Source organism: Vigna unguiculata, chromosome 7, assembly GCF_037176805.1.
Source record: "Vigna unguiculata cultivar grain cowpea cultivar isolate G323 ecotype 2 chromosome 7, ASM3717680v1, whole genome shotgun sequence".
In the NCBI taxonomy this organism is placed as follows: Eukaryota; Viridiplantae; Streptophyta; class Magnoliopsida; order Fabales; family Fabaceae; genus Vigna; species Vigna unguiculata.
The window spans coordinates 39853532-39864686 of NC_140798.1; the positions used below are offsets into that span (position 1 = coordinate 39853532).

The window sequence follows — 11155 nt, forward strand, 5'->3', positions numbered from 1 at the left end:
CTTCAAATTCCTACAAATCTTTGAGAATTTCAAAACTGGAAAAAGCATAAATAATATATGTATTGATAAGCGGTGATATATTTGTTCATTTTCATTTTTTCCAATTTTTATCTTAGAAATCTTATTAAATTATTGTTATTAGCTAATAGTATAAAAGTTTTATAATAATAGCGCATAACTATTAAATGTTTTTAAATATTAATAATATCGAATTTCAAACAATAAAAAATATAAACTTACATATTTGGTTAAACTTAAGTTTATAATAAATTTATAATTCTAAAATTAATATACAAAATTATGTTAAAGGAATATAGCTTAATTAATTAGTTTAGCATGGTGTGTAAGTTATTTTAAACTCTTTCATGTGTGTTCAATTTCTACGATTCAATAAAACTATTAAAAAAATACATATGTATATGGAACCGTCGGCACTGTAAATTGTACCTTGCATAAAATAAATATGAGTTATATTTTAAATTTACAATGACGATTTAAATTGTGAAGTAATTTCATTTTTAAATTTTAATCAATTCTTTAATGTTGAAGGTGACAATAATTGTCCTGTGATGGAGGTCGGGTAGACTGAGTCACAATTGAATCATGGTATTTGGGTTCATACGCTTAAGTAAAAAAAGTTGTGCCGTCCTGACTAATAACTATAACTTTTGGCTAAATGGTAAGTGTTCGAAAAAATAATTGGTATCATGAGTTTGATTCACAACAAATAATTGTGTTGAGGGTGACAACAATTATGACGGAGGTTGAGTGGACCGAATCACAGTCAATATGTTGATAAGAAAATAAAACAAACTCTAAATTATGGATCTAGTTTAATGTGTTTGCTTAAACTTTTTGAAGAAAAATCAAAATCCATTGTTTAATAATAATATGTCTGATTATTTGCAGAAGTTATTTTGAGTTTTTTTTTTTTTTTACATAAAAAAGCTGAAATCATAACCAATTTTTTGAAATAAAAAGTGTTTTGTCGGAATTGTGACTAAATAAAGTACTATTTTTAAACAACTACCCTAAGCCTTCAGTTGGAGTGAACGGTAAAACCCATCAAGGGACGACTTTAAAATTAAAATAAGTTGGGTTCGTTCTCAATTTGCCTTTACTAACCATGATTGGACTTTTAATATTGTTCGTGCTCCTTTGTTAAGAAACAAAATGGATGAGGCTCGGCTTAAAATAAAGTAAAACTGAATATACGTGTATCATTCATTCAATTTAAAATTTTCATAATGTTAACAGCATACACTTTATTTTTTGAAAGATCTATTAAATTGTCCTTTCAAATATTAAACGTATATGTTTCCCTCTCTCTATTTCTATATACTATTTCACTTTTAATTTCCAAGTCATGTTAACTACTATTTTACAAAAAATCACTAAAAGTATCTTGCAATTTATTTTACCAGAAAGATGTGAGCATCAACCTGCCAACCAATGCGTGAATGTACTTATACTCCCTGAGGCAGTGTTTATGGGAGCGATGATTTATTAAAGAAAGCAAATAACTCTATCTTCGTATAGAAATATGATCTGCATTGATTAACTGCAGTATAAGCATAACATTACCCACATGTCTTTGCTTTCTTTTTTTCTTCTCTGCAACGATCCATGTATGGACAATTAAATTTGGGTTAAAGGTTTTTTTCCTTTAACTTTTATGAAAATTAAAATTAGTCCTTCTTCAAAATTTTAGTCTAATTTAGTCCTCTAACTTTAGAACTGCGTAAATTTAATCTTTTTAACAAAATCTTGTTAAATTTACTTAACCTTTCAAAAGCCTTTTATGATAATTTCGTAGCTAATATTAAAACAAAAATGTGTCAAACAATGTGATCAACTCAAATGCTATCATGAAATGTGTTTGAAACGTTAAATAAAATTAACAAAATTTGGTTAAATGACTAATTCACATAGTTCTAAAGTTGAAAGATTTAATTAGGCCAAAGTTTTAAATATGGACTAATTCCAATTTTCACAAAAAAGTTGAGGGACTAAAAACATATTTAACACATTAAAATTCTATGCATAAAGTTAATCCACATGTTACTTTATATTTAATAAAGATAAAATTAATTAATATTATTAACTTTTAATGTAATATATATTTAAAACTATATATTTTTTTATTAATTTTAACTAAATAGTTTAATTTTCTATCATTTTAACTACCCGTACAAAAGAGAGTAATCTTGAATTTTAATATATTAATTCAACTTTTTAATCTATCACATTAACAAATAATTCACAAATTTTTACAAACATTCTCTTCATCTATCCCTTCAAACAAGCAACACTATAATTCTTTTTCACCTTCTCAAATTCATCCACTCACTGTTTCAAATCTTCTCCCCAATCCAAACACATCCTAAAATATATATCTACCTACGTTTTGGTTTTGTTGAAATAATTCAGGGCTACAATGTCATTATTATTCTTTTCTTTTAAAAAGACTTTTGGTTACTAGAAAATCATTTTGTCTTCGTTTCAGACTGATTATTTCAAAATATTAAATAATTTCCCTCCTACATTAACCATTATTTTTAGTGAAATTCTAAAAATCGTTCTTATTGAAAAAAATAAATAAAATAAAAGAGACCTGCAATGTTAAAATATATGTATGGATACAACAAGAATGACTGAAACCTTCTGTTGCCACTATTCATGTCCATATTTCAGACAGCATGAAAGAAAAAGGCCACAGTTTTGTTAATTTGAGTCAACTATATTGTGATATTAGGCCACAGTTTTGTTAATTTGAGTCAACTATATTGTGATATTTTATGATTTAGTGTGATAATTTGTAGTGGTACGCACTTATGTTCTACTTCTTACATACCAAATAGCTTATGTTCTACTTCTTACATACCAAATAGCTTATGTTCTACTTCTTACATACCAAATAGCTAAGTATTTTGTCCAGATTATATTTGAACAAGTTAAGGAATCTGTCACCGCTACTATTGTAAAATTTCGCCAAAAAATTGTGAAGTTTAAGAACATATAAACAAGCAAAAAGTAACGCATCAAAGTACAAAATTGCATTATAATTAGCAATCACAGTGCATAATATATTATGAACAGCCAGCTAAACTTCCCAAAGCTTTCATTTATTGAAATGCATAGCAACACTTGCTAGACCAAAAACTGTTACACTTCTCAGTATATAATTCCAATTCACTTTAAGGATACATCTCGGTGCTTTTGCGACCAGGTTTTCAAGAAACGATGTTCACCCTCGAAATGAAAAAAGAGAAAATAAAAAGAAACACAGATTAACTTACACTAATACAAGAAGATAGATTGCATTCGCCAAAATAGCTGCCAGGAGGCGAACATACAGACTAGGAGACGGATCCTCGCAAGAGGAAACTAGAACTTTCATCAAAATGAATTTACCGTCAACTAAACACTATAGCCAGAAGGCAGACAAATACTGATTTATGTACCCTCTTCATATTCTTCAGAATGGTACTTCTTCTGGCTCTAATTCGGGCACCAAGGGTTCTTGCAAATCTAAGTTTACAGGAAACAGATTACACTGTGCATATTGTGCCATCAACTGGTCCACAAGAACCAAAGCTACCATTGCCTCTACCATGGGTACAGCTGCAAGCCCAATCCAACAAAATTTTCAGAGATTTTATTTTCTAGTGATTAATATTCAAGCAAGAGTTAAAAACTTAAAATGTCATGATTGAAAATCATGCACACACATAATACTCAATTGTCCTTTCTTTCTGACATTAGATTTAGATCTCTTTTAAGGAAAAGTTGTCATGTAACAAATTATCTTGCCCTTCAGTTCAATGTTAATAGTTCTAAACACTGTCCTCTCAGTAACTTAGATGAATTATATTTGAGATGAAGTTAAAATAATGAATTAAAGATAATACAAACAGCATTCTAACTAAAAAAGCAGGGTTATCAACCTCTTGGGACAACACAAGGATCATGGCGACCACGGGCTATCAGCTCTGTTTCCTTTTTATCCCGAGTCACAGTATGTTGCTTCTTCTGCAAAAGTGTAACACCATGTTCACTTAATATAAAATACACATGGTAATACAAAAAATGATGAAATACAAAAATCACTGTTAAGAGATTACTAAAGTTACTCTAAAATATCCTAGATAGTCTAACAAGAAAAAATACTGTGAAAGATATCGTGAACATATCAGATTGGCTAGGCTAGTAATGTGTTTTTAATGGATGGATGGGACAGTGATGAAGATAGAAAAAGACGAGATTAAACTTACTCCAATAGTCGATGTTGGCTTGAAAGCTATTCTCATATTAATGATTTCCCCATTGGAAATTCCACCCTGATTGTCAATACAGATAATTTAAGTAACACAAATATAGACACATGACCATCATCGTGCACATCTAGAAACAACTGATTAGTAACTGTAGAACAGCACAAATACCTGTATCCCACCAGAGCGATTTGTTCTTGTTCTTGTCCTTCCATGTTCATCTATATAGAACTCGTCATTGTGTTCACTTCCAGTCAAAAAGGTGCCTATAATGATTTCATTAAGCCGTCAAAACACACCTCGGACACAAGTTATCAAAGAAACGACGTTGTTTAATTGGTACCAATAATACAAGCAAGTTCCAGTACCTGCAAACCCAGAACCAAACTGAAAGCCCTTGGTTGCAGGCAAAGACATAACAGCTTTAGCCAACTCAGCCTCAAGTTTGTCAAACACTGGTGAACCAAGACCCTGAGAAATAATAAGGTCATGTTTATTCTAAGTGGAAAATTAATAGAAAAAATCGAATAATATAAATAAAAATTACCAGGTGCTAGGATGAGAACTAAGACGTGCCTTAAGATATCAAGGAAGATTCAAAGTTGCAAAAAAACAAGCATGGTTTCAAAGCAGAGTGTTTTTCTCTCAAGCTAATTATTAAATTATTGTATAACCGGGACAAAATAACTTAGAGAAATCCGATATTTATGGACGTAAGCTACAACTTAATTTTTGCAGAAGTAAATTATACTATGCAAGGAAGGGAAGTTCCGAAACTCGTAGATGACTAAAGAGTAAATCTTTACAGAGTCTAGTAATGGCCAAATTTCGACCATATTCTGCACAAGATTTCATGTCATGTGTATTTATTAGATTCATTTATTATCAGCAGGCACTACTACAGGTAGGTAGGGTTATCGCTAAAAATTAGAAATATTCTTTGAAAAGAAAAAAAAAGGCTTAAATACCTTATTATATGTTCCCAGAAAATTTAACAAACGTTGACTTTGATACCTAAAAAATGTTTACCATTTGAACCCGGATTTTATTAGAAATACACATTTAGTACCTATCATTAGAATTACTCCCTTAAAGTGACGATATGAAATGACAAGCGGATCATTGACATGTTGCACAACTTGATCATGCCTCAGCATCACTTAACAAAGAAATCGAATGACAGGAACTAAAATCATGTATTTCTAACCAAATCATGGATTTAACCAAAGAAATGAAACAAAACCAAAATTGGTTAATGCTTTGCATTCATTTACTTTTTTCTTTTAATAAATTTTTATGTTATAACAAATGATTGATGTAGTTTTGAGTATCAGTATAGTTGAGATATCAAAATTCATAGCAAAGCCTAATATGAGCTTATTTGGGATTAATCTGTTGAGAAGAAAAACATATTTAAGCAGAGTTGTCAATAGAAAATTGTGGAAAATTATGAAAAGTTTAAAATGAATTCTTCACAGAAAAGTGATGATACGAAATGACAAACGGGTTATTGACATGCTCCAAAACTTGATTATGCCTCAGCATCACTTAACAAAGCAAATCAAATGACAGTTACTAAAAATATGTATTTCTAACAAAATCAAGGATTTAACCAAGGAAATGAAACAAAAACAAAATTGGTTAATGCTTTGTATTTGTTTTTTTTTTAATTAATTATTATGTAATAACAAATGATTGATGTACTTTTGAATGTCAGTATAGTTGAGATATCAAAATTCACAATGATGTCTAGTATAAGTTTATTTGGGATTAATCTGTTAAGAAGAAAAACATATTTAAGCAGAGTTGTCAATAGAAAATTGTGAAAAGCTTAAAATTTACTACTATGTCATACAGTGGATGGCGTCACAGGCAAATAGCAGAAATCACATAGTGGGCACATTTTTATTGTATAAGAGAGAATAAGAATATGAAAAAGAAAAAAAAGAACTTGAAATTTGGAAGAAAGCGTTGTTAAAAAAGAGAAAAGTAAAAGAAGGGAGAGATTAAAGAACCAAGGGGAAGATTTAAGAAAGGAGAAAACAAAATTTTTGAAAAGAGTATTGTTACCAGTAAAAACTTAGGTGTTGACTGAAAGAAAATATTTTGAGTGTTTAGAGTTTTGGAAGAGAAGGGTTGATGTCTAAGTTTAAGAGGAAAGAAATTTTAGTCATAGAATAATACTCAAAGGTTGCATGGCCTGGAAATCAAAAGGCTAATGTCGGGTTTATTTTAAAAGTAAAGAAGTCCAAGTTAATAAGTAAAATGTAAAAACACGAATAGCATAAAAAAACAAAGAGACCATTAAATAAAAGCACTAGACACTAATATTGCGTCACTATAACCCGATACTTAGCAGCACTGTATTTATTTCAGTTGATAGAGAACGGTTGAAAGACTTACACGAGGACAGTTCCTAACAATGCATGTTACAACTCCACCAACAGAATCACCTCTCACTCGCACAGCATCAATTGCAGCAATCATCTTCTCTGCATATTCAGGGTCTGGACATCGAACAATGTTACTTTCAATCTGAAAATTTTCCCAACAAGATTGGCAAACCAGGAATTTAGTTTCATAATTGCAAAAATGAAATAATGATAGTTACATCAATAAAAAGCAATTTCAATATAAGTTATAACAATAAGCAATTAAATTGGAGGACATCATTCTGAACAGGACAGTATGATGGCACCTGTTCAATAAAAGTGGCAAACCATAAATTTGGCCCCAGAATTGCAAGAATATAATAATTATAACAAGACCAAACAAAAGTATTGTCGATAGAAGATATAGCAATAAGCAATCAATTTGGGAGACTTCATCCTTACAGGACAGTATGATGACACCTGTTCAATAAAATAAATAATAGGATATTCACATAATGATTATTTTAAAAAAGTATTAGTTTATTTATTTTCTTGGTTATTAAGAACAAATAGATTTCACATGTAACTCTCAATAACTTATCATCAGCTATTCATGGACTAATTATACATTTGTATTCTATAATTTGTTGTAAGATCAAGTTTACTAGACCAATAAATGTGCATGTGCATATTATTGACCTGAAATTCAGCTTTGGCCTTGAGATGGTAAACGTATTTATCACCCATTTCCTTAGTAATGGTAAAAGTCATTTCCTTAGTAATGTTTATGGCTAATGCTCGGAATGTTGAAGTTTCAGTTTAAATCAAACAACAAACATAAATTGCAAAATGTACTCCATTGCCAATAAGCAGGCTCAATCAAAATATTTGATAGCTGGCTATATTCAAAATCCATTAAAGAAAACATAAAAATAAAACAGATAGTCATCTCCATGTTTAGAATACACGACATTCACTTCAAACAGTTTTACAAAGGAAACACTAAGGCCACCAGTGCACGCATAAATGAATATTAACTTTAATACCTGATGAAGCGTCAGAGTGTCATGATCAATAAGGTCCTCGGGAAGAATAACCTTATGAACTTGAGAGACGTATGCTAGAATCTGAAAAATAAGGAACCTTTAGCTAGGATGTTTCTTAAGGAATTGGCAAATAAAACTTGTTACATGTATGTAAATTGTTATATCTATATCAACCATCCATCGATGACTAAAGATTTGCCTTTTGTAAAAACAAAATCAGAATAGAGAGAGATTGATCTGGCAAAGTTAGGCCCTGACAGACAGATGCAAGCTGACCTTACATATGATCAGTAGGGATAGGATGCCAATTCAGTGATCAATGTAATCCATGTTAGTCTTTGGAAGTTCATTTCTTAGGGTAATGTTTCTTTAAAATCATCAAACTCACGCAAGTATATGTGCACTCAATGAAAATGACATAAAGATCAACATGGATAGGATGTCGACTCAGTGATCACTGCAACTTACACTAGTCATTTAGACATTTATTTCTTAGGTTCATGTTTCTTAATCATCACTTCCTCTAATTTAGGAGATAATAGTCATATTGCGTTTCAGAAGGAATTTTGGGTGAAGAATGTTTACTTCGTTGAGGCTTTTGACACCTTTATCATCTGTTTTCCGTTCATAAACAACCATTGAGAACTTTTGTTTCATTCAGGGTCCAAATTTACTTGGATGTTGGAACTTTCATTTCAGCAGAAATCCTTTATACTTCTATGTGAATCTACAACTGATCCGGAGGGAGGGATAGCACTTTGGATTCTTCTGGTGTTATTTTACATCTTTTTGGTTTCAAACTAAAAATCATGAAAAATTCCTTCTTGACAAATTCATTTGCATCTCAAGAGGTCCTTTAAGACAAGTCTTTCACTTTAATGGCAGTGTTTGACTTCTGCAGCTAATAGGCCTCACCGAGACATGTTATGTGTAGATCTAATTTAGAAATAGAAGGCTTCTTATTTTTGCATAGATGGTTAAATTCCTATGAAAGGGTCTTGGTGGTCAGTGGGTGCATCCTCTAACTTTGGGACAATTATATCGTGATTAATTTCAAAAGCTAAAACTTGTAGCAATCTATGGTTTCTGCAGTTCTAGAAGCAAATAAAAGAACCAAAACCCATGAATTTGTAAAAATTACAATACAAACATGGATATAGAAAAGCTAAGATGTACTTAAAATAATATATCCTTCTTGATCAGTTATAAAACAGAAAAACAAAAAGGACTGCCACAAAGAAGAATAAACTCATGAGACAAGTAACATACCTCAGTTCCAGAAAAATCTTTAAGAATTTTCTTAGCAACAGCACCAGAAGCAACCCTTCCAATTGTTTCTCTTGCAGAAGATCTACCGCCACCCTTAAGCATAATAGAGTTCAGATGTATGAGTTATTAAATATACATATCACATTGAAAAAATGTTGGACTCATTACAATAAAAAAGTCAGCACCTGAACTGATCTGACACCATACTTCATGTCATAGGTGGCATCTGCATGGGAAGGCCTATAAGCTAATGACATCTCACTATAGTCCTGAAAAAATTTCCCATAGTACAATATTTTAGCAGCTTGAATTATGATAGTAGTTTCTTTGCTTGTCATAAACAAGCTCTAGCGTTAGATACTAACATTTCCTCTTTGATCTGTATTGGGTACAAATACATGAATTGGAGTTCCAGTGGTAAGTCCTGCAATTAACAGATTATACTTCAAACCTAATTTCATGAAACATACAATTTTCCAAGCTAAGAATAATCGGAAGAAATATTCACCTTCGGAGACTCCTGAAAATATTTTACATGTATCAGTCTCCTTTCTAGGAGTCGTAATTCGGCTCTGACCTGGCCTCCTATACATGAGAAATGACGCAATTATTTTAAGACATGTTGCATCAGAAGCAATCACGACCTATCATTGATAAATGTCATATTCCCTAACTAGCAGTTTAGCACAGATTTTCAATCCAAACACCAAAGTGTTTTCTCACAGTGCAAGTAGTTCAATGAAGCTAAATAGATGGTTTGAGAGACAAATACCTTCTGTCAAGATCCACTTGCATGTCAGCTTCAGAGAGAGGTATGCGAGGAGGACATCCATCGATGACACAGCCAACACCTCCTCCATGAGATTCTCCGTATGTAGTCACACGAAAGTGATTCCCATATGTACTCCCAGCCGCCTGTATCTCTGTAATATGTCAACAGTCTAAGAAAGTTAAAAACCATCCATCTCAATTCCATTACTTTAGAATTTATCATATACTTCAATCCTACTTATTGAATTCGAAATTATAATGAAAACCGAAAAAAAAAACATGGTTTAAGAAATATTAATTCCTAGCAGCTAAAAGAAGATATGAAACAAAAGAAAATTCAGACTACACCTACATGAAAATGTGAGCATAGAAGTTAAATAGCAGCGGCACCAAAAGGTATGCAATACAAACAACGGAGGTTTGAGAAGTGTGACATCCAATTTCATTTAAAACGATTTGTTTTCAGAAATTCTTACAAAAATTACTTAATAACAATGTCACAACGCATTCCTTGCAACAAATTACAACCGATACCAGAAACCTAGATGCACGAATTCAGCGAATGATTTGAAATATACAGCAGATAAAATCGATTCAGCTAAGCAAATGAACGAACAGAAAAGAGAAACACGAAAAAAAAAACGAGGAGCAGATTCTAGTAGCTGATTTATCTGAAAATTAATTCCGAGTGATCACCTAAATCAATAAGAATTAAAATATAAGCGAAGAAGAAAAAAACGCAAAACTAAGGATTAGTTGAAAATGAAACTATTAACGGACACAGAGAGAGGACTGACGGAGTCTCTTAGGAAGACGAGGACGGAGCGAGAGCCGGAGATAACCGGGAGAGAGAGATCGGAGATCGGAATTGAGAGAAGCGAAGGCGGAGAGAGCGTCGGTTGAGAATGGTTTGGTGGAGAGAGAAGACGCCATTGAAACTGGAATTCGTAACACGCCACAGAGAATTAGATTGAATGAGGAACAAAAGCAATTACAGTGATATGATGTGATCCTATCAAGTTTGGTTGTTGAGCTGAGGAAAAAGAAGAATAGAGGGAGGTTGGTGTATGGTTTGGTTTGGTGGCAATGGGTGTAATTATGAAAGGTGAGAAATACAAGTGGCCACCACCTACCCACCACCCTTCGCGCTTCGATATCGTGTTTGGTGTGCGGGTACGGACCCGCTTATGTCCATCTCTAGTGTTTGGTATAATCCTAACATTGCTACTTGCCATTCCAAATTATTAATTACAGTTACAATTTATCAGATAGGCTATGAATTATTTAAGAAAATATTTTTCAGAAGTAGAAAAACTGAGCTTCCAAAATAAATAAATAGAAAATGTTAAATTTAATATTTTAAGTTGATTTTAGATTTGGTAAGAAATTCGATTCTTGAGTTGAAAATTGAGAGAATTGTGAT

General features: G+C 31.8%; 1 protein-coding gene across 1 annotated transcript; it reads right to left on the reverse strand.

The window, feature by feature from the left end:
* Positions 1–3104: 3104 nt before the first annotated feature.
* On the reverse strand, positions 3105–10878 carry EMB1144 (chorismate synthase, putative / 5-enolpyruvylshikimate-3-phosphate phospholyase). The gene is made up of 13 exons (XM_028080745.2): positions 10530–10878; positions 9734–9884; positions 9470–9546; positions 9327–9385; positions 9147–9230; positions 8962–9054; positions 7693–7773; positions 6678–6809; positions 4643–4745; positions 4446–4540; positions 4275–4340; positions 3948–4032; positions 3105–3624 (listed from the first exon to the last, which is right to left on the reverse strand). Exons 1-13 carry the CDS (start codon positions 10663–10665, stop codon positions 3479–3481), a joined length of 1308 nt encoding a protein of 435 aa, XP_027936546.1. The 5' UTR covers positions 10666–10878; the 3' UTR covers positions 3105–3478.
* Positions 10879–11155: the final 277 nt, after the last annotated feature.